Below are 27,985 nucleotides of genomic sequence, written 5' to 3'. Positions count from 1 at the left end.
AAACAAACGCAAGGTGGAACCCATTCTCTTATGTAAACAATTCACGTATATTTATTTTTACGTCTGCGTCCAGCAATCTTAGAAACACTTTGGCTTTTGTTTCATAATTAATCTTTTCACACGTGAAGTTCATAAACAAACTCAGTTCAGTGTTAGCTTCCTCTTTGATCATAAAACTAGAGTCTGAATCTCCACCTCCTCTGGAGACGTGATGACATATTCCTCTTGCTGCTGCACCATCTGTATCCCCTGTTCCACTGCGTCCTCTGTGGTAACCATGGTAACAGTTCCCTCTGCCTCCTCCACGGTACCTGCCGTGGCCAGCAGCGTGCCGTCGCCGATGGCGGTGGCGAGTGTCATGGCCACCTGCTCCGTCAGGTTCTCCGGCGTAGCGATGGTGATGGTGTCGCCGCAGTCTGTGATGGACGCGCCCTCCTCGTCCGCCGCCACGTTTCGCACGATGATTTGGTGGCTGCTCGTGCCGTGCGACTGGCTGACGATTTGCTGCACCACCTTCATGATGTGGTTTCCCACCTTGGAGGAAGAGATTTGATACGTTGGATGTCACGATACGTTCAGCAAACTGTACACGCTATCGTCATAGATTATGTGCTCCACGTGTGAGCATGCTGACCTCATTCTGTCCATCTTGAATGAGTGTAACTTCTTGAATTTCCTCCTCCGTTTGAGTCTGGAAGATACAAGAACAGCAAAGCAGGTGAAGTTTTTCATGGAAATCCATGTGACTGGACAGATTCTTAAAAAAACAACTTAAAATGCTGTGAAGATTTTTTTTAAAAAGCAATAAATATTTAAGATTCCCCCTGCCAGGAATTTTTCAGACTGATTACAAAATTTTCAGTTTATGGAAGAATTTGCATTTACTTATTAATTTTTATCAGTAAAATTATAAAAATAAGGTTTATTTTAATAATTTTACTGATATAGTAATGCCAGTTTAAATATTCTTAACATACTTGTATCTTCTTTAATACACTCAGACAAAAGTGTCATAATTTGACATCAAGTTCTTCACTCAAACCACAGCTGCCCCGATTTAACCAGAAAGCTTCAAGTGTTTGTTTTTTTATCACTGTCTCCAGAATCGGGCTTTCACTGTGTAAGACAAACACACACATATTTAGTCTGTCAGATATTTGGGGTTCATACACTTGATTTAAATTTGTTTAACTCTAAATACCACACTCGTGTGGCACTGGCCAATAAATTGCAACGAATAATCATTAAACCCACCTGAAGGCAACATTTAAATTATATTTGTGTGAAGGTTTATGAAGCGTTCACACTTTTGTGATCAAAGTTTTTCCCGTATGTTTTTCGTCTCACATTGCTCAAGCTATTTCAACAGATCATGTATCAAAACGTTCAGCTCTTTCATGACGATCCTGACATGACTTATAGTATTGGTGCAACTTTAGCTTTTTGAAGTATTTAGCCTTTTCTGCCATGTTTTTTTTTTTTCTCATAGAAAATGAATTGAGCTCATTTTACATCTTTCAGATCTTTAGATCCGTTTACAACCTTTTACTGCTCCTTTCACGTTTTGTTCTGGTTCAACTTCTTTTAGCTTCATTGTGCAAATGAAAAAAAATGCAGCTACTTTCAACTGTTTTGTGCTCCTTTCAGATTAGTTTCTTCTAACTACAACATTTATGTGCTTCTTCTAACTTCTTTCTGCTAATGTTATGCTCTTTCAGATTATCTATGCAAGTTTCATACATTTCTGCTATTTCAGCTAATATTCAGCTCTTTTTATGATAAATTTAGCTTTTCTGGCTAATTCCACATTTCCATGTTTTGCACCAACTTCAACTTTTCTCTTTGCTCTCTCCACTTCTGGTGATTTTAGCTTTGCTCTGCTTTTACAGCTACTTTTCAGCAGTTTCTTTTATTTTTCTAATTTCCGATAATTTAATGATTTTTATGCTCATTTCTGCTTTTTTTTTAGCCTAACTGGGCAAACATGTTATTTCTGCCTTTTTCTACTAATTTAAGCTTGTTCTACCTTTTCAGCACCTTTTTAGTACTTTTTCTTTTTAGTTATTTCAGCCTTTTTCAGATAAATTTGAGTTTTTCATAATTTTTCTACTTTCAGACTAACTTCTTTCCAATTTCAGCTTATTTCTGACAGTTTCAGCTATCTCAGCTACTATTTAGCTGTTTTTATGCTAATTTTAGCGTTTTCAGCTAATTCCACAATTTTTTTTTTAGCTCAGTTCAGCTCTTTCCCCTTCCTTCTGGTCGTTTAAGCGTTTGTCTGCCTTTTCAGCTACTTTTTGGCTATTTTTATTTCAATATTCATTTCAGATTTATTTGTGCGGTAATTTCCTAATTTTTGTGCTAATTTCTGCTTATTTAAACCCAATTCAGCAAATATGTATTCTTTCTGCTTTTTTCTGCAAAATTATGCTTGTTCTTTCATTTCAGATAGATTTCAGCTTTTTTAAGTTAATGTCAGCTGTTTTTCAGCAAGTTCTTGTGCAATAAGCATTCACACTGCATTTCCCCAGAAAATGCAATATTTCTAATTTCATTAACGCTTGCTTTGAAAATGCTGTCACCTTGAAGATATACTCCTGTGTGTCTGCCACCACTGAGGAGAACTCCACCAACACAGCGTGAGGATCCTCTGCGATGACAGTAGCTGTGGTGAGACCGTCCTCTGAGGTCTGGGTTTCTGTTACAGCATCTTGTTGTTCACTGCAACTTTCTTTCAAGCAGCCTCCTGATGTAAAAAAAAAAGATTAGGTCAACATTAATTAATTTAGCACTAATTGACACTATGCATCATAGCAACCTTTAGATCGCCTGTGTCGACTGAGAGTCCCGTGCTCGGCGAAGCCTCGTCCGCACTTCGAGCACTTGAAAGGCTTCTCTCCGGTGTGATGGCGGATGTGTCGCACCAAAGAGCCTTTCTCTCTGAAGCCTCTGTAGCAGAACTCGCACACATAAGGTCTTTCATCAAAATGAGTCCGTTGGTGAACTTGTAAGGCATTCTGAGCAACATAAAGAGACACGTTAAAAATAATTTTTAAAAAAAAGTCTCAGCATAAACTTGTACAACTTAAAAATATACATCTTGGGCAAAACATACATTTTATTTATTTTATCGTTTGTTATCACCAGAATCACCTTGGTCTTGTATCCTTTGTTGCATCTGCTACAGTGGTACGGTCTTTCATCGGAGTGGGCCCTCATGTGTTCACGGACGTGTGCGATTGTTTTATACAGCTTGCCGCACTCGCCACACTTATACCTCCTCTCACTGGCGTGGACTTCCATGTGTTTTCTCAGCAGGTAACCCGTTAGAAACTCTTTTTGACACAGCGTGCACTTAAAGGGCTTATGACCTGTACAAAGAGGAACAGATAAGCAAAATATATTTAAAAGACTTAAAAAACTTTCTCAAATTACAAAGTACCCTATTTTCTGGGATATACGTTGCACCGGAGTATAGGTCGCATCGGTCAAAAAGATGAAGAGGAAAAAAACATATACAAGCCGCTTCAGAGTATAAGTCGCATTTATTTAGAAGTGTCTCGTGCTAGAACAGACATTTAATTTGAAATAACAATAACACACAGGGGCTGATTGTCCACCAGGAGCGACGGAACATTTCCCGGTGGCCTGGCCTGCTCAGGGGTCGCCGAGGGACCGGACTAAAGGCTCAGTTCGGGTTGAGCTTTATTATTTGAAATAAACAAGCCGCTCTTGCCCGGTCTCACTCAATGTCTCAGTGATGCTGCAGCAGCTATGGGGAAATAAAGACGCCCCCCCGCCCTGCCCTTCCTGTTGAGTCTGCCACAGCAGAGACACACAGTTTGCGCCCCCGTGGACTTACATTCTCGACAGTTATATGTTTGCTTACGGCACATGCACACAGAACATACCTGGGATACTGAACAGGCTTAATTAACATAAACCAAAGAGTCTGACAATCAAGTTACCGTCCTCGGTGTCGCTTCTGAACAACTCTGTTAACTCCGGAGGAAGATTTTTGTGTGTGTGTGTGTGTGTTGGGGGGGGGGGGGGGGGGATAGGGTCGCAGAAGATGAACATCATATAGTTTTCAAAAGTCTAGAGAGCCCTCTCGCAGCTGCAAATGGTCATGTTTACTCTTTGGTTCATATCAGTACAAATGAACATTTAACATGTCATTAAAAAACTACGTCATGAACAGAGAGAAAAAAAAACGTATACAAGTCGCTTCGGACTATACGTCACAGGAATGACCAAACTATGAAAAAAAGAGTGACTTATAGCTCAAAAAAATACAGTACTTGTTTTCTAGATTGATTAGCTGCTTTCCATTTGTCATTAAGTCAGTGAAGTCAAGAAGTCAGTGAGTGCAGTAAACTAGGATGGATACGTAAGGCGGGTGTAGAAGAGTGGCAGGCGTTTCTTCGGTTCACAGTTTGGACTTACCTAAATGACCTTTGACGTGAAAACGGAAATAACTCAAGCCTTTAAATGATCGGTTACAGTACGGACAGGTGTACAACTTTGTCGCCCGATCATCGCCCGCTTCCTGACCAAAAAAATGAAAGAAAAAAGTTTTATGTTTCAAGACAGAGAACTCATCCAAATTTACATTTTGACTAAATTATCTGGATTACAGAAAGTGCATGAACATCAGCACCAGCTGTTATTCGTGTACCTCCTCAATCTTCGCCAACTCTTCTCTAACTTGGATCTCAAAGACATTCTGCTCAGCTTCGGGCTGGTCAGAAACAACTTTATTAATCTGCTCGGTCGTCTGTGAGGCCGCTGCCTCCTCCTCCTCCTCCACCACCGTCTCCTCCGTCCCCAGGGCAATGCCAGAGTTGATAATGGCCTGGCAGATGAGGTTGTCACCAGCAGCAGCAGCGGCGGCGAGAGCTTCTGCCTGAGACTCCTCCACGACCACCTGATCAGACCGAAGCAGCAACTTAAAACAAGACTTGGGACAGAAGTGAAAATGCAGAACTCAGAGCGCACAGCCTCACCTGTTGCTCCTGTGTGGTTCCATCCACCTCCACCGTAAAGTGAACCTGACGCAGGACCTCTTGGGAATCAGTGTTGACCACGCTAATGACAGCAGTCTGTGTCTCCACCATCTCCTTCTCCTCCTCCTCCTCAGGCTGCTGCTTCACAACTACCACCTCCTGTTGGGTTGTGGCTCGATCAGCTTTGACGCCTGAATAATTAGCACAGGCTTGAATTTAAATTGCTACAACAAATCCAGCTTTGATTGAGAAGGAATGTAAACATTGACTTATATATAATTAACCTTTTTGCATTCCATCCTTGCTGACCAATATTTCTTTGTACTGGACAAAACGAATCTTCTCCGTGCAGGGAGTCAGAGATTTTAGATGTCTGGTGAGAGCTCCAGATTCCCTGAAGGACTGTCCACATAGGGAACATCGATACGGCCGCTCATCTGCAAGAAGAAAAAAGTGCTTAATTTTGATCAGAGTCAAATTTAACAGTGCTGCATGATGACTGCTTACTGTACCAGTGTGACGGCGGTTGTGGCGTATCAGGGAGCCTTTGGTGCGAAATGAGGACGAACAAAGTTCACATGAGAAGTTCTTCTGGTCACTGTGAGTTTTTATGTGAGTTCTCAAGATGTTCGTCTGTGGAGAAATACAGGTGAAAATAGAAACCGTTACAGCTGACTCGCTCACAGCCTCTTACTGAACGCCCAAAATAAAAAGTATCTGCTCACAGTTTTAAACGTCTTTTCACACAGGGAGCAAATGAAGCGTCCCACTTCGTTGACTGTGTAAGTCATCCTGTCACCGTCAGCCCCGTCAGATGTAAATCCTACACATTGATCGGACTTTTCAGCAACTTTGACCGAGGCGACTTTTTTCCTGTGACCCCGACCCAGCTGAGCACCGCTTTCATCTGGGTTGAGACAGACGAAAGAGAAAACCGTCTAAGATGAAGCACGTATCTGACAGTAAGTCAAGAAAAGCAGACTAGAAATAAATGATTAACCAATAAATCAATAAATGAATGTGCAAAAAGAATGGATTACTGTTTTGGGAATAATTTTTTTTTTTTTAATAGTCACAAGAAAACAGTTGAGTGAATAATTAAAAATCCAAGAATCCCAACTCTGAAGAACACCAACTTGTTATTTTTTGGAATAAGACTGAATAAATGATAAATGAATAGAAAAACATGTATAAAATATTTTCCACCTTACTCAATGCACAGAAACTCTGCCCTTCAAAAACCTCTAGGATCATTTTGTTGTCGCATTTTTTGTGAAATTGGTTTTAAACTTTTACTTTTTTAAATGTTGATTCAAAATTCAAACTGATTTTTTCTTATTCTTAACTTTTTTTGCAATTTCACTTTTACTGCATGTTATTTTAGCCATTCTCATAAAACGTTCCCCTCGTTCATGAGAATGGTGCTGACTTCTGAATTGTTTTCTAAATACTTAACTTTTTATTCCTCCATAGAAAGACACCGAGATCTTTTCAATTTTTTTTTCAAAAACACAGTTCTCTTTGTATACTTTGTTTTTACCTTCTTAAGCTACTTATAGCTTCTAGCTATCATTCTTCCACCTTTAGCTTTCAGATAGCTAATACTTTTAGCTAACCTCTTGCTACTTTGAGCTATTGTTCTCCTACACAGCTTTTATTAAACTTATCGCTACTTTCAGCTAGAATTTTGCTGCTATTTTAGCTTCTCGTTATTTTTGCTAACTTTAGCTTTTGTATAGCATCTCGCTACATTTAGCTAGTGTTTTGGCATTGCTACTCATAGCTTTTAGCTAGTGTTTTGTTCCATTTAGCTATACCAACTCAGTTCCAGCTTCTTCAGCAAAAAATGTTGATGCTTTTAATTAATGTGTGTGCCAAATTAATGTTGGTGCTTGTGATTCGAAACAATTTCTTTGCATTAGTATATAAATCATCTTAGAATGTAAGAAGGGAAAAACAAAACAAGTTGTTATTTTTCCACAGTGAATTGTGTGGACGAGAAGAAAAATGAGAAAAAGAACTATATTATCAGGATTGTTGACCCACCGTCTGTATCTGTGGTTCTCTCTGGTTTAACAGGGGATGCACCTTCAGCTGATTTCACCTCTGAGGAAGAACTATTAGCTGCAAAGATCTGGGGAAAAAATTCAAACATCTATGTACTGTATTGTGCTCCTTCTATATATACTGATATAAAGTCACGCAGCTAACACCTACGTTGGCCTCCTGTCCAGCATGTTGTGCCTCCAGCCGTTTGCAGCTGTGCTGCAGTTTGTGCTGGATGAACGCCTCGAGGGTGGAGAACTCAGACTGGCAGCGTCCACATTTGTGCACATCATCTAAAAAATTTAAAAAAATCAAACACAGACATTTCACCGTTACACATTAGTTTGAGCCACATGCAACTGTGCAGACTTCTCCAATTACCAACTACGTGCACCCTGGATTAAAGACAGACACGCTGAGGCAACAAATCAGCTAATGTCGCTTTTGTTAGTTAGCTGCTAGCAACATTTCACCACGGAGGAAGTTAGCTCGGCCCAAACACGATGGCGGAGAAAGAGTTTGGACTTGTTTGGTTCCGTCAGAGGACTAACCTTCATCCCCAAGTGTAGTCTGGATAGTGATGGTCTCGCTGCCGTTCTTCTCTGTCTCTGCCGTAAGATTATTTTCCACTTTCATGTCGTTTGAATTCTCCGTCTCTGTCGCAACGCTGCAGCGGGAAGGGAGGGAAAACATGGCGGATTTACGACCCCGTAGTCATAACAACAAGAGGGCGCAGGCACAGTTTGACCAAATTCAATACTTTTATATATTTTAGATTAAGAATTCAACGGGAAAATAATAGACATACGGAAGTATTTTTTAATTTTTATTCTTATTTTTCTTTAAAAAAAAATAAGAAAATAAAGTCTGCTCGTTTAACTGAAATTGGTGGCAAGTGGGTTTATCATATAATAGACAGGATCTGCAAAGCAGATGTCAAAAATTCAATTCTCAATTAATCTCTAAATTCGATGACCAAAAGGAACATTTCATTTATGTACAAAGATACAAATGTACCTTGTCGCTCCTAGAAGAACCCTGCAGATGTTGGATGCTGTCTATCATGGTGCACTTAGATTCATAACTGGCTGTGATTATCGTACCCACCACTGCACCCTGTATTCACTGGTTAACTGGTCATCATTAACTTCACGCAGACTCTCTCACTGGTACATTTTCATCTTTAAATCACTTCTTAGTCTGCTGCCTTACCTGTCTAAATAAAGGTTGCATGAATGAATGAATCTCCTCCTACATGTCTCTGCGTGAGTGCAGCTACAGCGTGCGCTCTCAGGACATTATTACCTGCAGTGTCCCCTCAGTGCAGACTGAACTAGGCAAAAGGGCCTTCTCCTACTCTGATCCTGTTTCCTGGAATATCTTACAAAAAGATTTGAAGCTCTCGACCTTGACCTCTCAAAGTGGCTTTAAGAATCTGTTGGACTCCTGGCAGGGACCAATGCAGACATGTTCCTGTTTTTAGTTTTCTACATTCACCTTAGAATCTAGCTGTTTGTTAGTTTTTTAACTTTTTTTTTTTTAGCCATCATATTTGTTTAAAAAAAAAAAAACTGGAGTATGACTTTTTATAACTGTTTATTGTTGTCATCATTCTTTGTTGAAATCAGGTCTCTCTTGAAAATGAGTCCTCGAGGCTCAATGGGATTTACCAGTCTAAATAAAGGTTGAATGAAAAAAAAATTCTGTCCAAGGACAAACAAAAAATAGGACAGGTTTATTATGCATAAAAAGAAAGTCATGCTGGATACATTAATTTTTATTTGTCGAGGAAGAATGAATATGTACCACTATGTTCCACTCTGAGAAGGTGCTATTTATAAGACTGAGCTGAACAGCACCTCAGACTGAAGAAGTCTTTCGGATGAAAGACGAAACGTTTCTTTCTTTGTTGTTGTTGTTTTGTTTTTTGAATGTCCAGACGACCAGACTTAACATTTTTAGATTTTTCTACCTGGATTATTGAGCATGCATCAGGATAATTGATATGTACATTTTTCAATACACTTCCAGTCTAGGTGTTAAACATGAAATGGTCAGGAAAATATTTGATCTCTTTAACTTTTTTAACTTCAAAAGGTTTGAATGCCATTTGGACAAAAATTAAACGTTTAAAAAAAAAGACGTGTAATTTCATTATATGTCCCAATGGTCTGCCTTAACCTTTACGACAGAAGAATAAACAACAACTTGACGGCAGTAAATATGGCTTCTCATTTCAGTGGTGTCCTACAGCTAACAGATCTCGATGATTTTATCACTCCTTCTCAGGTCAGTCATTGAAGCTACGGGAAAATATTTGTATATAATTTATTTAGGGAAAAGAAAGACGTACAAAACAAGAGTTATCCTGCCAGACACATTTAGGACACGAAGGGAAAACCGTGTTGAGTTAGTTAGCACACTTGACGTTGTCCTTAGCTTCTAGCTGCTTATATGTGAGAAACTTTACATAAATTAAATATATATCGATTCATTTTGACTGGAGCTCGATATTAATCGATGTTTGTATGTTGGTCGGTCACACCACTTTGTAAAGTGCCTCTTTTTATAAGCACGCTTTCTCATGATAACAGCGAGTGACGTAATTACGTTGTAGTCACGTTCGAGTGAAATTTAATAACAAAAAAAGAGTTTTAAAACGTAAATTTATATTAAACCAATTAAGTTTAGTTAAAAATGTTTAAATAAATAAAAAAGGACAATAAATGTCAGTTAAAATAAGATACACACTTGGAACAAGTTTCAAACATGATGTAAAGTGATCTCACGTGACCTAAATTAACCAATGTAAATCGATTTTACCACATTAAAGCAGATGACAGCTGTTTGGGAAAATCACACATGATGTAAAAATAAAATAAAATTACAAGATATCTTCTGATGCATGCTCAATAATCCAGGTAGATAAATCTAAAATAGTTAAATCTGGTCCTCTGGACATTCACAAAAACAAAACAAACAAAAAAATTGTAGAAACGTTTCGTCTTTCATCCGAAAAACTTCCTCAGTCTGAGGTGCTGTATTCAGCTCAGTCTCTTAAATAGCACCTTCTCGTAGTGGATCAACCAGTTTGCTGCTGACAACCAAAACCAGCTGCTCACATGGTCAAGAAGGACCATCAGCCTAACAGTGGATCATTAGCACCCTGATGGCTGTTTACTACTCACAGAGGGCTGAGTGATACTAGCAATCACAGCATTGTAAGAGGGGGACAGTTGAACCCGGAGGCCTCCACCCCTGTTTAATGATGGACGATTTATTTTCATAAAGATGGCCTCCTTTACTCCTCTCTCAAACCATCGTTCCTCTCTATCCAGGATGTGAACATCCCTGAAAGAGTGACCGCTGGCCTGGAGATGAGTGTAGACCACAGAGTCCTGGCCTGATGATGTTGATCTTCTGTGCTGGTCCATCCTTTTGGCCAGTGGCTGTTTAGTTTCCCCGATGTAAGACTGATTACAGCCCTCCTGACACTGAACAGCATACACAACATTACTCTGTTTGTGCTGGGGGGCTGGATCTTTGGGATGAACCAGTCTTTGCCATAATGTATTTTGGGGTTTAAAAGCCACTGGGATGTTATGTTTAGAAAATAAATGTCTCAGTTTCTCTCATATGCCCGCAACATATGGAATGACCACTGGTCTGGGTCTGGGTTCCTTCTTTCACACGAGAAGATGTAAAAATGGCAGGTTGGCTTTCTTGGACTGTGAGGTCTCAGTCTCTGATAGAGGACATTTGCAAACTGAGGTGTACCACAAACCCACCCACACAGACCAGTATTTGCAGTTTGACTCCCATCACCCTTTGGAGCACAAGTTAGGAGTCATTAGGACTCTGTACCACAGAGCAGACAGCGTCACCACTAACTCAGGAGCCAGGCAGAAGGAGAAATCCCACACAAGACAGGCTCTAGAGCAATGTGGATATCATAACTGGGCCTTCCTGAAAGCAGAGAAGAAACCCAAACAGGACTCCAGTCAGCCAACAGGTGAAAAGGAGGAACCCAGACCCAGACCAGTGGTCATTCCGTATGTTGAGGGGGTATCAGAGAAACTGAGACGTTTATTTTCTAAACATAACTTCCCAGTGGCTTTTAAACCCCAAAATACATTACGGCAAAGACTGGTTCATCCCAAAGATCCAGTCCCCCGGCACAAACAGAGTAATGTTGTGTATGCTGTTCAGTGTCAGGAGGGCTGTGATCAGTCTTACATCGGGGAAACTAAACAGCCACTGGCTAAAAGGATGGACCAGCACAGAAGATCAACATCATCAGGCCAGGATTCTGCGGTCTGCACTCATCTCCAGGCCAGCGGTCACTCTTTCAGGGATGAAGATGTTCACATCCTGGACAGAGAGGAACGATGGTTTGAGAGAGGAGTAAAGGAGACCATCTTTGTGAAAAGAAACCGTCCATCATTAAACAGGGGTGGAGGCCTCCAGGTTCAACTGTCCCCCTCTTATAATGCTGTTGTTGTTAGTATCACTCAACCCCCTACAAATGAAATTGAAATACAGCACTTCAGACTGAGGAAGTCTTTCGGATGAAAGACGAAACGTTTCTACTTTTTTTGTTTTGTTTTTTTTTGAATGTCCAGAGGACCAGATTTAACTTTTTTAGATGCAGGATATCTTGTGAGTCCAAGTGAGTCACCAAATAACTTAGCATCCTTATTTAGGGGGTGGTGGCTCGGAGGTTAGAGAATATGGGCCTGTGATCGGAAAGTCGCAGGTTCAACTCCCCAGAATGAGCACATCAAAATGTGGATGGAAAAGGTGAAACACCCACACCTGTCTACACCCTCATTTGCCCCACTCTGGGCCCTTGAGCAAGGCCCTTAACCCCCACCATCTGCTCCCAAACGGATCTCTCTTGAAAATGAGTTCTCATGACTCGATGAGACTGTCTGTATAAATAAAGGATAAAAAAATAAAATATTACTTTTTACAGTCATAACAGTGCCTTGACCAGCAGCAGATACATTGTTGAAAAAGAGCACCACACAAGACATTTTAAGTAGTTTCTATTGCTGTTTCAGTCAGTTCCTTATGCTAATAAGGACATTTAATGAACCAGGGCTTTACACATGAGAAGCCATGATTCTTTGGAGAGAACTGCACGTATTTTTATTTTATTTTAAGTAACAATTTTTTGGGTGTAACTGGGACCTTCAGTACATAATTTCGTTCCACCTCATGTACCACGTTATGTAAATGACAATAAAGAACCTTGAACTTGAACTTAAAATCATTTTTGCTTCAATATCCTAATAAACCAAACACATTTTCTTTGATGATCTGCTTATGACTGTGTTTAATAATGCGATATATATTTAAGTGTGGAAAAAATGAATCCCTTACCTACAGTGAAACATGGTGTATAGTATATTTTAGTATATGTTGCTTATTCTCTGTCTTCTTTTGGCACTTACTCAGATTTTTCCAATGCTTCTGGATCAGATCTCATCCATAAAAATAATGATGAATGTCACCAGTATTTTGTTTGCTTAGACAATTAGGTCTGTTTGTGTTTCAGGAATGTGTAAAACCAGTCAAAGTAGAGAAGAAACAAGGTAAATCTGTGGCCAAAATACAGATAGAAGATGATGGCAGCTATGTACAAGTCAACCAGGTGGGCTTGGATTAAAAAAAAAATCTGTTTGTGAATTCTTAGAGTTGCCTCAATCTAAAGTTTTTCCACTCTGCATTTGAAGGATGGTGGAAAACAGAGGCTGGAGAGGGCAAAGATAACACTGAATGACTGCTTGGCTTGCAGCGGCTGCATCACCTCGGCTGAGAGCGTCCTCATCACGCAGCAGAGTCACGAGGAGCTTTTAAAAGTGCTGCGTAACAACAAGGTGGTTACATTTCTGGGGTTTTTTTTTTATTCTTTTGCAGCCTTTGTAATCTGAGCTGTGAATCTATTCCAAAATGCATTGATTGGGACTCCTGTACAGGTCAACGAGAGAGAAAAGAAGACTGTAGTTGTGGCAGTATCACCACAGTCCAGAGCCTCTCTGGCAGCTCATTATAACCTGAGCAGCAGTGAGGCTGGCAGGAGGCTCACCACATTCCTCAAAGGCCTGGGTATGTGTTTTTCTGTTTTTATAAATTGTGCAGCTTTCATTCAGACTCAGCTTTTTGAAGATTGTTGCTGGAAATGTTTCTGCAGGTGTTCATCATGTGTTTGACACCAGCTTCAGTCGGACCTTCAGTCTGCTGGAGAGTCAGAAAGAGTTTGTGGAGCGTTTCCGTCGACGGGAACGGGACAGCAAAGCTCTGCCCATGCTGACATCTGCCTGTCCAGGTATCCAGCCAAAAAAAGACCCCCCCCAAGCACAACGTGAAATACTGTATGTAAATGTAATTTTCATTTCTCTTCCTTCTTGTCCTAAATCTTCTGTGTGTGTGTTGTTCAGGATGGATCTGCTATGCTGAGAAGACCCACGGGGACCATATTATTCCGTACATCAGCACCACTCGCTCCCCGCAGCAGATCATGGGTTCTCTGGTTAAAGGCTATTTTGCAGAACAACAGGTGTTGGATTTGGGTTCCACATAAATAGATGCGTGTTTATCATTAAAAATAAGCTAAGGTGGATGTTGGGTGTGTTTTTAGGGTCTAAGTCCACAACAAATCTACCATGTGGCTGTGATGCCTTGCTTTGACAAAAAACTCGAAGCTTCGCGTTCCGACTTCTACATGAGCGAAGCCGAGACCCGCGAGGTGGATTGCGTCATCACTTCAGGTGCAGAAGCTGCTCTACTAATACTTGTTGTGCGCATGAATCTTTGCTCGTATTTATTTTCCTTCCTGCGGCAGGAGAGGTTCAGAAAATGCTGGAGGAGGAACACGTGTCTCTTGCTGATGTGAAGCCCGCGGCCCTGGATACTCTGTATGTTCTGTGCATTTTCCCTTCTTTATTCAACATCTGTTCACCTAAAACAAGATGGTTTCCGTAGGTTCAGCAGCGTGTGTGGGGATGAGTTCCTGAGCCATGCTGGAAGTGGCTCCGGGGGCTACCTCCATCATGTGTTCACCTTTGCTGCCAAGCAGCTGTTTGGAGAGGAGTTGAAAGAGCTCACCTACAAAACGCTCAGGTGAGCACGTCTACATGAGTCTCATACATGGTCATTAGGCCTACTGGATCTATCATGACTGAATTTATCAAAGGACTTGATTGTTTTTTTTCCTACTTGTTGGCCCAGGAACAAAGACTTCCAGGAGGTGAGACTGGAGAAAGACGGTGAGGTCCTCCTGTGTTTTGCCTCGACGTATGGCTTCCGCAACATTCAGAACCTCGTGCAGAAACTCAAGAGGGGGAAGTCGCCTTATCACTTTGTGGAAGTTATGGCCTGTCCATCAGGTACAGTTAAAAAATGCAGCTTTGCAGAGCTGTGATGAGTTCAGAACCTGAAGCTTGTCATGTAAAGGGGGTCAATAATATCTGCAGGCTTACCAGAGCATTAGAATTTAAAACAAAATGGTCAATTAATCAGGTTCAACATCCCAAAAGAATGAAGGCTGCTTTTATGAGTCCCCTTCTTGGGAGAATATCTATATCCTCATCTTAACATTGCTTGTTCTATGTCCCCATGACTAAAGAAAACCTTAGACATGAAGAAAACCTACCATGGACACAAAAGTCTGCTCAGGGGTCAGGATCAAAGGTTAAGATGCTTGGCAGACTTTATTAACAGCAAAAATAACAAACGTGGAGAGAAAATCAGAAGTTACAGTTACCTCGCTCTAAAAACTAACAAGTGAACAAAGCAAACTGTCTGTTAAGACTCGGTGTGTCCGAACAAAACAAACGGCAAAGTAAAAGCCCCTCCATCAAGTACAGCAGAGACTTGTATCAGATGCAGTGGTGGGCACAGCTAATCAAACAGTTAGCTTCGCTAACCACTAAGTCGCTAACTAAACATTAGCTTTGCTAACGCTAAACCGCTTAACAGATTAAAAATAAATAAATTACCAGAAGCTAAACACTAAAGTGCTAACTTTTATCATTTATTGCTGTAAGACTGTGATGTGACAACGTAAGTGAACACAACTCAAAACACAAATCACAAGTAGAGCGTCCGTGTCCTGTTCAGAGGTGAGCTTCCAGAATCTGGTCCGTAGGAACCAAAGAGACAGAGCAGAACTCTGCTGTGCTGAAGTAGAGTGATGCATTCAATGTGTGTCGGACATCTCCCTTGTGTCATTTACTATAATAACTATAACTCACTTTAGAGATCCTCTTTGTGGTTAACTACTTTTATAAACTAACTACAAAGTTGCTGTGCATCGTCATCAATACTCTCAGTAATAAATCTGTATTAAAGTAAAGATGTGTGAAATGTGAGCCACATCCCAGAGACGGTGTGAGTGTTGCAAAGCATGCTGGGTAGGAATTATGTGTGCAATGTTTCTGAGTGTGAAAATGGGTTTTCATGTTATTTTCCCATTCTGGTTTCTGATGGCTGTAAACTGACACCGTGACTCAGAGGCTGTTTGTGGTAGATATGGTGGGTGGAGCATTGTGAGGGTGGTGACATCACCGGGTGGTGCTTAGCCCTGCGTAGCATAGCATCACTCCCTGTAAATCACCATTGTACTGTTTGGTTTTAGTGCGAACAACAGTCTTTCAAAATAAGACGCATTTCCAAAAGAAGTTTGAGCCCCTGCAGCTTGATTTCCAGGAGCTTCAGAGGTGCAGCCAAACATTCCTCTCTCAACAGACACAGGAGCTGTGTTTGGGATTGATGTGTTTGTGAATTGTTCATTTTAGAGCCTAAATGAAAGCTCTAACTCTTCTTTATCCCGCAGGCTGTTTAAATGGAGGTGGGCAGGTGAAGCCTCCAGCTGCTCAGAACCAAAAAGAGCTTCTTCTGAAAGTTGAGGAGCTCTACAAGGCGGAGCGTCCTCAGCTGCCAGAAAACGACCCTCGTGTGTCCGAGTTGTACCAGAGCTGGTTGGACGGTTTGGGTCAGGAGCGAGCCAAAGAGCTGCTGCACACGCAGTACCACGCTGTGGAGAAAATGACTAACGGGCTCACCATGAAGTGGTGATTGGCGTCTTTGTTCTGCAGAGACGCCCGATAATCGTGGACATCTGTCTCAAAGTGTGGACGTATTTAATGTTAAATCACTTTTTTCCTGTTTGTGTGATCAAATGGAAATCCGAATCCTTTTGGCTCATAAATTATGTTCATATGTGTTTTGAACTCCTCATTGTCTTTATAATTACTAAATAATTCACTTTTCTCTGACAAGTAACTTTGTTAGCTGACCTAATGCATATAATTTTTTAATAACTGTATAGAAATACTATATGAAATTAAACTTTAATTATATTTGTGTGTTATAATTTGTTTAAAACAGAAAAATCTTCAGTTTCGAGTCAGAGTGACGTTTATTGTGTAGTTAGGGGCTCTTCTACAGTTTAGGAGTAAACTTTGGGTTAAGAAGCAGCACTTCACATTCAGACTGATTCACTCTGACAGTTCATAATAAACTAAACACACAGGTACAACAGGTAAGATATTGACCGGTCATATACTTTTCATAGAACCCTTTTTAAACTGATGCAGAATGATGCACAGCTGGTGGTGACTAAAGGTGCACAGTGGGTTTCTAGATGGGGAGACAGACAGACCTCGTGTTTGTTTCTTTTTTAGATCAGTAAACAAACAGCCCCGCCCTTTTCCTGGATACAAATGGAAGCAGCTCGTCTGGTCTCATCAAGCCTCTCATGGTCAGTCTTGTGTTGCGATTCTTGCCAAGCATTGATTTATTATCCTCGACGGCTTGAAATCAAACGATCTTCAGAGCTTAGAAACGACTTCAGGGTCTGAGAAGCCCCCACTCCAAGGCCAACATGGCGTGAGGAGGAAGTCTCTCCTTGGGCTTCTTGAATTTATCCATCTCCTTCCGCAGGACCTCCAGCACCTCTACAGGGTCCTCCTTCTTTGTGAACTTTTGCACTGCTTCCTCCCTGCAGTGTACAGTTGGGTTGTAAAAAATGAAAACATCCCATGTGGAAATTAAAGCTCAACAACTTTAAACAAGTATTGTTTACCTTAAATAAATCCTTGAAATTACCAAATAATTTCAAAGTTTTGAACAAAGCCCGACAGCTACAGTTTTAAAGGTTAAAACTCACGAGAGGCGAAGATACGGGTTATAATCGAACTCGTCCTTCAGCGTGGACGGCACAGTGGGTTTGTCGTCGTCATCTCTGGCCTGAAGAGACAAGAAAGTGTCAGAATTAAATGTCCTGAGCAATAAATGGAGCAACATCTATTAAAATGTACTGAATTGATCATAGGAATGCAAAAACAGAAAAAAAAAATCATTTTATTTATGACAAGCTTAAATCTGTTCTTGAAACGTTCTGTAATCCACAAAGTTTGTTTTCTCAGTCATCCAGGTATATAACAACAAAAAAGGTTGAATCATGTCATCTGGACTTCGTTTTTTTGTTAAAAAGAAACGTTTCGCCCCTCATCCAAGAGGCTTCGTCAGTCTGAGGCCTAGCCATCTGGTATTACCCAGAAGCCACCCTGACTCTTGTGTTTCAAGCCTGCCTCAGATACCCCTGAGGTCTGGCCTTTTCACTAATGGTTTCAAAAACACAAAGTTTGTTTTCTCAATGAGAAGAAGTCTGAAGTCATGCTGTTCCATCCCAGTGGCTCACTCATGAACTATGACATTGACCTATTCTCTCTAGCCCCGCTAGAGAAACAAAAGGTGACTAATCTGGGGGTGATAATGGACCCGTCCTTAAAACTCAACAGTCACGTAAACATGATGGTCAAATCCTGTTTTTTTCAGCTGAGACGGCTGTCTAAGCTGAAGCCTATACTCAACAAAAAGAACCTCGAGACAGTGATCCACGCCTTCATAACATCTAGGCTTGATTACTGCAATTCACTTCTGTTTGGAATCAGTCAGTCCTCCATTGCTCGTCTACAACTGGTCCAAAATGCTGCAGCCCGATTTTTAACTGGTACAGGCTATAGAGAGCACATCACGCCAGTTTTGGCCTCCCTGCACTGGCTACCCATTCACCTTCGGATCCATTTCAAAACTCTCATGTATGTTTTTAAATCACTGAACAGTTCCGCCCCATCCTATCTCACTGATCTTCTGCAGCCATATGTCCCACCGCGCTCTCTGAGGTCAGCTGACCAGATGCTTCTCTCAGTCCCAGAAACCCGTCGTAAGCTCAGAGGTGACAGGGCTTTCTCTGTTGCAGGTCCACGACTGTGGAATGAGTTGCCACTGAGTGTCCGGCAGGCTCCCACACTCTCAGTCTTTAAGTCTTGCTTGAAGACCCACTTCTATTCGCTTGCCTTTAACACGGTGTGGTTTGTTTTGGTCCGGTCTGTTCTCTACTCTGTTGGCCATTTTAGTTAGCTCCTGCTGCTATTTGTATCTGTATTTCTATTTTATGTTTTCCTGTCTGCTGTGCATGTTTGTTTCTTTTGTACAGCACTTTGGTTGGCCTTGTTGCTGTTTTAAGTGCTATATAAATAAATTGGTATGGTATGGTATGGTATGGTATGATTCAACCTTTTTTGTTGTTATATACCTGGATGACTGAGAAAACAAACTTTGTGTTTTTGAAACCATTAGTGAAAAGGCCAGACTTCAGGGGTATCTGAGGCAGGCTTGAAACACAAGAGTCAGGGTGGCTTCTGGGTAATACCAGATGGCTAGGCCTCAGACTGACGAAGCCTCTTGGATGAGGGGCGAAACGTTTCTTTTTAACAAAAAAACGAAGTCCAGATGACATGATTCAACCTTTTTTGTTCTGTAATCCACACATCCTTACTCAAAACTGTAAAGTGTCATATCTACACACCCCTTCTGCTAAAACATCTTTTTTTTTGCCTTTTATAAAACCTTATTTAAAAAAACTAAATCAACTCCAGCTCCATAGACCCACGCTCTGGTGGTCATCTTCATGGTGAAACTGCAACATATTAAGACTTTTCATGACGTTATTGCTCCATATACGACAGCGCAGCTTCAGTTTAACGTAAGCCGAACGCTCCGAGGGTCATCAAAGTGCATTTTAAAATGTCTATTTTGCGTTAAAAACAGCGAAAACCTTAATTCTGATTTACTGATGTTAATATTCTCAAGATTTGGGTCATCAAAACCTAATGCTGTGTGGACTTTAAATCTCCTAAATGCATTTATTTGACTTTTCTTTAAGGATTTCTGTCATTAGTGGGAGCAGTCAAGCTGGCAGAAGCAATTCAGTGTTAGGAGACGAATATATGAAAATATTGGGATTAGGATTAGGGGCATTGTTTGTGTCGGGCTCACCCTGGCCCAGCTCAGCATCTCTTTAGCCTTGATGTTCTCTGGTTCCACCAGCACAGCGAACTTCATGTTCTTGATGGTGCACTCGTGTCCACAGAACACCTTCTACAAACAGACAAGCTCGTTTCAACTATCTTTAAGTCAGCGTTAGTCCTCGGGGCTTAAAATTTTTTAAATTATGAAGTGGGGAGGGGAGATAATTCCTCTATTATACTGTAAATTATTGTTTTTATTGATTTAATTGGTGAGGTCATGATGACAGCTGTTAACCCCGTGAGGTGTTTCCTTCAGCCCACTAACCGTCTCCGGGGGAAGGGTACCGAGCACCTGGGTGAGGTTGTGGTGCATCTGATTCGCAGAACCTTCAAAAAAACGCCCGCATCCACCGATGAACATTGTATCTCCTGGCAACCAAAGCAAAGGATGAGAGTTTATTTACTGATCAGGACCTTTGAAAGTGAGACGCTGAAATCTGATCTACGCTCACACACCTGTGAACACAGCGGGATCGTCGGTGCACTCATCCTCCCAAACGTAGAAGCACACGTCTCCTGAGGTGTGGCAGGGAGTGCACAGACAGCGCACATTGATGGAGCCGAACTAGACAAAAAGACAAACTTTAATCATGACAGACGTGTGAAATTACCATTAAAGTGTCTTAATCTGAGGGTTACTTTCAGTTTCTGATTGTGTGTGACTTTATCTGTCAGCCCCTCGATCCGATCATCTCCGCCGTACACCTTCAGGGCAGGAAGTTCCTTCCGCAGAGGCTCGTTCCCGCGAGCGTGGTCCCTGTAGCAGACAGAAGCTGAGCAGAGAGGGACGCGCCTGGTTTTCACAGGCAGACATCGGTTTTTGTCAACATCGATCTTACCAGTGATGGTGCGTTGTGAGGACAGCAACAAGAGACAAGCCTTCTCTTCTCACTATCTCTAACAGCTGGTGAGAAAACAAACAGATCGTCAACAGGCTTTTAGTTTCATAGAATGAATGATCAGTTCAGGGTGTAACAAGCTTTTCATTTTGACGTTCTATATGTAAGTTTTCAGATTTCTCGTTCAATGTTTGGGTCCCTTTTCTTTTGATTTCTTAGTATATTTACAGTGAATTTGCTCAATACACAATAACAAAAATCACCCCAAAGAGAAAACTGCACATGCCACTTGAGCAAAAGAAGGCTGAAACTAATATTTGAGCACACACCTGTGGGTTCCCAGTCAGTTACTAAAAGATAAATATGGTTAAAAACTTGAACTAAAATCTTGATGAAGTGTGGGAACCAAAAGTTCCCATTATGGTGATGCTGCTCATCTTTTATATATAAAATAACTGTGACAAACACTTTGGTCAATAGAGCAATTTAATTATATATTTATTTTATTAGATTTTAATGAATTAACAATTTAGTTTTCATTTTCTAATTAATTTTTGTGCACTTCTAATCAGTCCAAGACAAAAATTTCATACTTTCATTTTTTTTTTAAGACTGTGCAAGGATCTTATTAATTAGGAAAACAATTTCTAGAGTATTTTCACTTTATTGTGTCATATTCTTCTTAATTTTACCTCATTTGTGTTTGTTTTTCTAACATAATACTTCTAATTCTTAGCTTTATTGCCTTATTGTGAATTGTGACTGATGTAAAATCAATCAAAGTGTAAGTATTTTCATCTTTCGGTGCAAATGAGCTTCTCTGACCCGGTGAGGAACAGCTGGATCCACAGCTACAGCCTGTTTGCCCCTCTCTTCTATCACCAGGTACATGTAGTTGTCTTCCAGGATGGAGATCACCTTTACCTTCATGACACCTGCTCACGCATGCGCACAGCAGTACGCGACGCTTCACGAATTCTGTGCATTAATAGACACTGTTCAACATATCTGTCTCTCGAAGCAGCAAATAAATCCCTTGACCTGTGTAAATCATTTGTATTAAGCTTGGAAAAACACAATAATATATTTATTTTTGACATTACAGCCACCATAGATTTAAGTTGAACACTTTGTTTCTGCAGCTCTGACGTGAATAAACCTAAACAAATACATCGTTTACAAAGAAACGAACTGTACCTGACGGGAACTGTGCCGGAGCTGGTGCTTTATTGTTGCCCAGCTGTGATTTCCTTCTCAAAGTTATCCAAGATCCATTAACGATGCAATTCAGAACAGGAAGTAATCGCTACATCAAAGAGTCGAGCGTCTCGTCAGCGCAGACATTTTAATCGAGCCAGAATCATTGAACATCTCTGAACCTTTTTGTGTGAAAGCTGATTTTATATTGAGGTTATATTTTTATTTAAATATGTCTGCATACTTTGTCATTGTAGTAGGTCATTATGTCGAAACGATCTGTTCATTGAGGAGATGGCTGCCATCACTTTTCATTTTGGTAACTTTTATACTTTTTTTTTGGCATTAGGATGTCTTAAATTCTTTTAAAAACATTACTCTTTCAAACCAATTTCAGTATATTTTTGTCTTCTAATGCTTCTTTTGCTGCATTAAGCTACACGCTAGAAATCCATTATTGTCATTTAACTAAACTTTCATTTGTAGCTCCCACTTTTTCCTTTTCCTACTTTAATCCATTTCACTACTTTTAGCCTCTGCCATTTTACTTCATCTTGTAGCTACTTTTTGGTATATTTAGCTAGTATTTTGCCACTTTTTGGCTTTAGCTAGTGTTCTGTTCCTTTCTTTCTTGGTGTTCTAGCTTTAGCTAAATATTCACTCAGCGTTCAGAGTACAATCTTGTAGGAAATACATTTCTCTACTTAATTCCTGATTTATTCAGAAGCGATGACTGCTTTGTCCAACATGTGGAACTGAACATTGATTTGCAAATGTAAAAAGTTATTTTAAATTAACACCGTTTTAAATTTTAGAAGACTTCAGCTGCAGCTTGTTGCTTTAGCTCACATGACCAGTGTATCAAACCTCTATATAAAGTAGTTATGAGCTCCACACACACAATGTATACAAAATGAAATACAAAAACGATTTAACATATGAAAGCACATTCAAAAATGAAAACTTTCTTACAACAGATGTGTTTTATTGCTTTTTCCAGAGATTGTGCAGAATTTTATAATAGTTTTAAAAGCACAAGAGGTTCAATGTCTGCTAAAAGTAATGTTTATTGTTGTGGTCAAAAAACTTTTATTTTTAAAACGTAGTGGTGTTGTATTTTACTCAAATAGTTTTTAAGCACAAATGGAAGTAAATAATGATGTGATGAGACATTCACAGTCGGAACAGGACATGGATATAGACTTAGAGTAAGAAATTACTACTTATATCAAATCTATTCACAGAAATTTTACACATTGACCAGTTTGTTCCTTATGTGGCTCCTTGCCTTGTGGACACCAAATGAAACTGCTGGCGCATCAATATATTAAACTACATCGCACTAAATAAGACTCTTAAACATTTACATATTATTTTTTTCTTTCCTTTAAGCATCTAACTCATGGCCAAAGATTCATTAAAACTTTCGCATCAACATGATCCAAACAAATCAAAACAAAGCGTTTTGAGCTTTAATACGACTAAACTTAAAAGTGTGTACTTCCAGTAAAAGTGAATGTAGTGGATCCATTTAAAATGGCCGAGAGGATAAGTTGTTCTTTAGTATACAATGATGGATCTGCAGCGCTGTGAGCCGTTAAAATGAACATGAACGTGTTGGGACTTCAATCCTTAGGAACTCGGAAACCATCTTTTTCTTTTCGAAGACTTCTCATAGTTTCAATTGGTACCGTCTGCTTCACGTGGTCTTGGACTGACTTCTCCCTGGATTAGACATAAAAAGAATACAAGTGAGTCACTAACTTTAAATAAACTATAAGCCTCCAGTGTTCAGACCAGGATGTACATACTTTACTCTCATAAATGGATTGTATGTGAATTCATCTGCCAAAGTGGATGGGATGGTTGGCTCTCCGTCGCTGCACTTCTCCTACAGGAAAATAAAGCAGATGGAAAGAGGTTACATTTATATGTTTAGATCATGTTACTGCAGCCATGACATGTTAGTCACATACCTTTGCCCAAGCCAGCTTCTTCTGAATGACCTCGTTGTCTGGTTCGACGTGGCGTGCAAATTTCAGATTGCTGACGGTGTACTCGTGACCGCAGTAAACACGCTTGAACAGAATCATAACACAGCTGTTACAATAAGACCACTCTGCAGGGAAACGACTTCCTGACACAAAAGCGTTCCGAGATGCACATTAACCAGCCTGGTGTGAATGCCTTCAACCAGAGGTGATTATTAACAACAGGTCTGCACAGCCTCTAAGCGACTTCTGCTGCAGGTAAAAAGATGGGACGCCTGATGACTTCACAGAACACCGCATCGAAAAATCCAAACTTTCTCTTTAATGTTTTCAAAAAAAACTTTTTTTAAATATCAAATTAGAGCAAAGGAGCACTGATATTTACAGTTTCAGGAGGAAGACGTCCCAAAATTTCTATCAAGGCTTTATACATCTGCTCCGCTGTGCCCTCAAAGAATTTCCCACAACCAGCCACAAAAAGAGTATCACCTGAAAATGCAAAACATGACGGTATAATTATTAAAAAGGGTCATATTTAGCAGTGTTCAGACATCTGATCTGTGCAACAAACTGCACAGTATGCTGTGTGCACTTTGTGCGCGGAGACATGCTATCCAACATACCTGTGAAAACAGCAGGTGGCTCCGAGCTGCTTTCTTTCGTCACATAGTAACAGATGTGACCGGTCGTGTGGCAAGGCGTGAACAGGCACTTCACGTTCAGCGAGCCGAGCTTTAAAAACCAAAAGCGTATCACATTTTTACACGACGTCTCCGTAGGTTTATATCGTGGTGAAGTCTGTGTGGTAATCTCACTTTCAAAGTGTTGGAGTGAGAAACTTTCTTTGTGATGGCATCCACCCTGTCGTCTCCTCCATAGACCTTCAGTCCCGGCATTAGCTTCACCATCTTCTCGTTTCCGCCGGCGTGATCCCTGCAGCAGAAAGCTTCAGCTGTTATTTCTAAATTCAGCAAAGAAATGCAGGGAGGGGTTAATCGTTCTTTAACTGGATGTTTCGCAGTTAATGCTGTGAGTTGTGCATGTTTGGTAGCTGGAATAGATTTGTTTAATTGTTTAAAAAAAAAAAATAATCATGTAGCATACCAGTGGTGATGGGTGGTCAGAACTGTTGTGAGTTTAACGCCATGTTTTCTGACGGCTTCCACAACCTGTTGAAAGCACAAACGAGTCTAACTAAGGTTGTGTTTAAACTTAGCGGAGCAAAGATGGTTGGCAACTGCAACCTGGTTGTTATTTAGGTTGTTAATCATGCAAGTTATTTGTTGCAACTTTCATTCATGATCTGCCAACTGATTTTGGTGCTTTTTACGTAAGGCGGCCAATGTCTTTCCTGCTAAGGAACAGTTGGTGTCATAACGTTAAAGGAGCTTTAGAGGGTTAGTACTAACATGCACATTTTAGGAACCGTAGGAGCAAAATCAACGCAGGCGGGTGGAACACATGCAGACTCCACACAGAAAACAAGCACAGATTTAAAACCAAAAGGCTGAGAGGTGAGGCTGCTAATCCCCTCACAGCTGCTTCCTATTAAATACATTTTTATAAATAATACTTTCAATCCCTTATAAGCAGCATCTTAACGACAGGTGGAAATATGGACCACCTCTGTGCTTAATAGAATAAATACAGACCTTTATCGGCTCCACTGGGTCAACAATAGCTGCTTCTTTGGAGTCTTCATCGATCAGCAGGTACATGTAGTTGTCACTGAGAGCTGGGAGAAGTTCGACCCTCATGTTGGTTTGTTGGACCAGATGAGACTTCCTCACTGCGCCGTGAAGGAGAGCGACTGCCTGGCCCTTGGCTTCGACAGGTGCTTTGGTATTATAAAGGGAAACAAGACAATATTTAACAAAAAAATCTGGGTGGAAGATCAGATTCTCAGTTAGCCTTCTCCACTGTTTGCTGGTATGACGTCACAGACACCAGGAAACTCGCTGGACGACACTGAAAGTAAACAACGTCATTCATTTCAAGTTAGTGCCTTTATTTAACGATTTAAACAACATCCACACGGAGATATTAAAGCTACGGAATCAGCAGAGTCACTTTAATAGTCCTCCCCTCGAGGATAACACGAATATGAGGTAAGCTAACGTGCTACCTGTTAGCATGCTAAGACAAAACAGAGCTGACGTACCTCGTTTTAACGCTGAAGCAGCTCCTCTAAGAGTCCAGGCTCTTCCTACAAGTGACTTTAATACCATTACAGTGACTCACGACAGCCTTATCAGTTTGTGCGAACCAGAAAAGTTCGGTTCGGGTTCGGTTCCGCCACCGCCCCCTTTTCAACATTCACCCAGACCTTACCAATCAAGTCCAGAGGATGACGAGTTATTTAAAAAGTGGAATATTATAATTATTGTTGCATAAACAGTGACAGGAACGCCATAAATATATATATAGTTATAGAAAATGGGTAATTTACTGTGAAATATTTTTAAGTAAATACATTTGGGAAAAACTGCGAGAAATGAGCATTTTTGACTGGAGGATTTATGTCCTCTCTGACTCGCCGTAGTAGGTAAATAATTCCACCGGCGTTCATGGTCAAAGTCCAGTTAAACTGGAAGCTTAATGCGCTAGAACTACATTTAGACACTTTAATTTTTTTTCGCAATGACAGCACGAAATATATCTCAGTTTTGGGAGTGGGGGAGGAAGATTATTTGCGTTGGGAGAAACTATGCAGAACACGCCAAGGAGCTGAAAAACGCGGTTCCGACAGAGCCCGTGTTGTTCCTGAAGCCTCCCTCTGCGTATGTTAGGGAGGGCTCCCCCATCCTGGTGCCTTCGTACACCAGCAGCCTGCACCACGAGGTGGAGTTGGGGGTGGTCATCGGGAAAGGGGGTACAGCCATCCCGCAGTCCACGGCCATGGAGCACGTGGCGGGCTACGCGCTGTGTCTGGACATGACCGCCCGGGACATCCAGGACGAGTGCAAGTCCAAAGGTCTGCCCTGGACCCTGGCCAAAGCGTTCGACACCTCCTGCCCCGTCAGCGACTTCATCCCCAAAGAGCGCATCCCGGACCCGGGCCACGTCCAGATGTGGCTGAAGGTGAACGAGCAGCTGCGGCAGAGCGGCTGCACCTCGCACATGATCTTCCCCATCCCCTTCTTGATCAGCTACATCAGTGACTTCATCAGCCTGCAGGAGGGGGACCTGATCCTGACGGGGACCCCTGAGGGGGTCTCTGCGGTGCAGGAGCATGACGAGCTGCAGGCTGGGATCCAGGACGTTGTTACCATGAGTTTCCGAGTGGACAGACGGGGTCACTGAGGACAAACAGGACCACCGAGGACAGACCCACTGAGAGACATCAGCAGATGGCAGTGCTGTCTTCTTACCGCCTTCTTGGGGGTTTGACACATGTCGCACTTAGCTCATCTGAATCCAAATGTAAAATATCATGCAATGGATCTTTTTGATGATTGAATGAATAAAATAACATGCCAAGTAAAATACATGTCCAAGTTCAAGGTTCTGTATTGTCATTCTCATCACGTGGTACATGAGGTGGAACGAAATTGTGTACTCAGGGTCCCATACCAAAAACGTGTCAGTGGGAATGCTGCAAGCTGAATGACTGCTGAAGTTTGTTGAAGAAGCTGTGAGATGTTAAAGGCAAACCAAGCCGAAGCGATCACACATGTTAAACTGAGCCAAATGGAAGAAAGCTAAAACAAGCAGAACAGTAGCTAAAAAGGTCAAATAGGAAGTAGTGAAAAGTTAATGCAATTAGACCGACAGCTTAAACAATCACCAAACTTTAAATCAGCAAAACTGTAGCATAAAGCTAAAATTAACTAAACGGCAGTTAAAAGTCAAGCTGAACAGAACAGTAGACAAAAACTGAGAGAAGAGTAGAACAATAGCTAAATGCTACAATCAGACAAATATGTTACTAATAGCAAAACTACCTAAAAGCTAAAATAAACAATTGTAGCTATAGTTAGTTAAAAAAAATGGCTAAAAGCAAAAGCCAACAAAACTGTAGCTCAAAACTAAAACAGCAGCCAAAATCTAAAAGAAGCAGACAAGTAGCTAAAGACAAACCAAAAAGAACATTACAAGCTATAGCTGTTTAGAAAAATGTTACAAAAACCTGAAATTTACAAAACTGTTGTCAAAACGTAAAATTTATTATTAAAAGTCAAAATCTGCTAAACTAAACTAGACTAAAAACATGTAACTTAAAATAAATTAATTAATTAAAATCTATTAAATCATAGCTATAAGCTAAAATTGGAAAACTCATGGCTAAAAGGTAAAATCAACAAAACTGTAGCTAAAATCACAAATTAGCAAAACATTAGCTAAAAGCTAATTGGTGCATGAGAAGACTAAACTAAATGAAGTCTGCTGAAGTCGTTTTCAAACAATCAATGTTTTAAAGAAACTGAGGAGATTTTCATGTATTTCTGAGGGACGTCTTGTAAAACTGTGTTTTAATAAAAGTTGGAAATGCTAAAAGTCCGAGCGCTAATTCTGGTTGAGCTAAA

General features: G+C 40.7%; 5 protein-coding genes across 6 annotated transcripts; 2 read left to right on the top strand and 3 right to left on the bottom strand.

The window, feature by feature from the left end:
* Positions 1-67: 67 nt before the first annotated feature.
* On the bottom strand, positions 68-7,737 carry e4f1 (E4F transcription factor 1). The gene is made up of 14 exons (XM_037688356.1): positions 7,604-7,737; positions 7,224-7,345; positions 7,053-7,140; positions 5,732-5,913; positions 5,519-5,639; positions 5,291-5,443; positions 5,007-5,197; positions 4,679-4,927; positions 4,447-4,549; positions 3,154-3,371; positions 2,819-3,017; positions 2,583-2,746; positions 635-691; positions 68-534 (listed from the first exon to the last, which is right to left on the bottom strand). The coding sequence occupies exons 1-14, from the start codon at positions 7,686-7,688 to the stop codon at positions 169-171; spliced, it is 2,298 nt and encodes a 765-aa protein (XP_037544284.1). The 5' UTR covers positions 7,689-7,737; the 3' UTR covers positions 68-168.
* A 1,534-nt stretch (positions 7,738-9,271) lies between these two features.
* narfl (nuclear prelamin A recognition factor-like) lies at positions 9,272-16,393 on the top strand. Its single transcript, XM_037688355.1, has 11 exons — positions 9,272-9,341; positions 12,613-12,708; positions 12,791-12,934; positions 13,034-13,163; positions 13,249-13,383; positions 13,496-13,614; positions 13,696-13,825; positions 13,900-13,972; positions 14,040-14,177; positions 14,286-14,443; positions 15,892-16,393. Exons 1-11 carry the CDS (start codon positions 9,276-9,278, stop codon positions 16,131-16,133), a joined length of 1,431 nt encoding a protein of 476 aa, XP_037544283.1. The 5' UTR covers positions 9,272-9,275; the 3' UTR covers positions 16,134-16,393.
* Positions 16,394-16,686: 293 nt separating this feature from the next.
* Positions 16,687-21,566, bottom strand: LOC119420969 (hydroxyacylglutathione hydrolase-like protein). 2 transcript variants are annotated; one of them, XM_037688353.1, is made up of 9 exons: positions 21,469-21,566; positions 21,097-21,249; positions 20,272-20,336; positions 20,072-20,189; positions 19,889-19,997; positions 19,698-19,801; positions 19,401-19,502; positions 17,227-17,306; positions 16,687-17,058 (listed from the first exon to the last, which is right to left on the bottom strand). In XM_037688353.1, the coding sequence occupies exons 2-9, from the start codon at positions 21,199-21,201 to the stop codon at positions 16,908-16,910; spliced, it is 834 nt and encodes a 277-aa protein (XP_037544281.1). In that variant the 5' UTR covers positions 21,202-21,249; positions 21,469-21,566; the 3' UTR covers positions 16,687-16,907. The 2 variants fall into 2 exon arrangements, with proteins under 2 accessions (XP_037544281.1, XP_037544282.1); XM_037688354.1 differs by lacking the exon at positions 19,889-19,997 and having other exon boundaries at positions 20,044-20,189.
* Positions 21,567-22,438: 872 nt separating this feature from the next.
* Positions 22,439-25,810, bottom strand: LOC119420968 (hydroxyacylglutathione hydrolase, mitochondrial). The gene is made up of 9 exons (XM_037688351.1): positions 25,621-25,810; positions 25,112-25,296; positions 24,564-24,628; positions 24,275-24,392; positions 24,083-24,191; positions 23,845-23,948; positions 23,445-23,546; positions 23,280-23,359; positions 22,439-23,193 (listed from the first exon to the last, which is right to left on the bottom strand). Exons 1-9 carry the CDS (start codon positions 25,685-25,687, stop codon positions 23,094-23,096), a joined length of 930 nt encoding a protein of 309 aa, XP_037544279.1. The 5' UTR covers positions 25,688-25,810; the 3' UTR covers positions 22,439-23,093.
* Positions 25,811-26,000: 190 nt separating this feature from the next.
* On the top strand, positions 26,001-26,949 carry fahd1 (fumarylacetoacetate hydrolase domain containing 1). Its single transcript, XM_037688350.1, has one exon. The coding sequence runs from the start codon at positions 26,100-26,102 to the stop codon at positions 26,760-26,762; it is 663 nt and encodes a 220-aa protein (XP_037544278.1). The 5' UTR covers positions 26,001-26,099; the 3' UTR covers positions 26,763-26,949.
* The last annotated feature ends 1,036 nt before the right edge of the window (positions 26,950-27,985 follow it).

Source organism: Nematolebias whitei, chromosome 15 (genome assembly GCF_014905685.2).
Source record: "Nematolebias whitei isolate Nwh7 chromosome 15, NemWhi1, whole genome shotgun sequence".
Lineage (NCBI taxonomy): Eukaryota > Metazoa > Chordata > Actinopteri > Cyprinodontiformes > Rivulidae > Nematolebias > Nematolebias whitei.
The sequence above is the reverse complement of the archived record's forward strand: the minus strand, read 5'-3'. Positions and strand labels throughout refer to the sequence as shown.

Coding starts and splice junctions, on each gene's coding strand:
- e4f1 (XM_037688356.1), bottom strand. CDS start 7,688: ATGAAAGTGGAAAATAATCTTACGGCAGAGACAGAGAAGAACGGCAGC. Junction 7,141..7,223: donor ATGCTGGACAGGAGGCCAAC/GTAGGTGTTAGC, acceptor TTTTTTCCCCAG/ATCTTTGCAGCTAATAGTTC. Junction 692..2,582: donor CACAGGAGTATATCTTCAAG/GTGACAGCATTT, acceptor TGTATCTTCCAG/ACTCAAACGGAGGAGGAAAT.
- LOC119420969 (XM_037688353.1), bottom strand. CDS start 21,201: ATGAAGGTAAAGGTGATCTCCATCCTGGAAGACAACTACATGTACCTG. Junction 20,337..21,096: donor ATCCAGCTGTTCCTCACCGG/GTCAGAGAAGCT, acceptor TTTTCTCACCAG/CTGTTAGAGATAGTGAGAAG. Junction 19,503..19,697: donor GTACCCTTCCCCCGGAGACG/GTTAGTGGGCTG, acceptor GTCTGTTTGTAG/AAGGTGTTCTGTGGACACGA.
- fahd1 (XM_037688350.1), top strand. CDS start 26,100: ATGACAGCACGAAATATATCTCAGTTTTGGGAGTGGGGGAGGAAGATT.
- narfl (XM_037688355.1), top strand. CDS start 9,276: ATGGCTTCTCATTTCAGTGGTGTCCTACAGCTAACAGATCTCGATGAT. Junction 12,709..12,790: donor GCTATGTACAAGTCAACCAG/GTGGGCTTGGAT, acceptor CTGCATTTGAAG/GATGGTGGAAAACAGAGGCT. Junction 13,826..13,899: donor GGATTGCGTCATCACTTCAG/GTGCAGAAGCTG, acceptor TTCCTGCGGCAG/GAGAGGTTCAGAAAATGCTG.
- LOC119420968 (XM_037688351.1), bottom strand. CDS start 25,687: ATGGTATTAAAGTCACTTGTAGGAAGAGCCTGGACTCTTAGAGGAGCT. Junction 25,297..25,620: donor TGCTTCAGCGTTAAAACGAG/GTACGTCAGCTC, acceptor ATAATACCAAAG/CACCTGTCGAAGCCAAGGGC. Junction 23,194..23,279: donor AATCCATTTATGAGAGTAAA/GTATGTACATCC, acceptor TGTCTAATCCAG/GGAGAAGTCAGTCCAAGACC.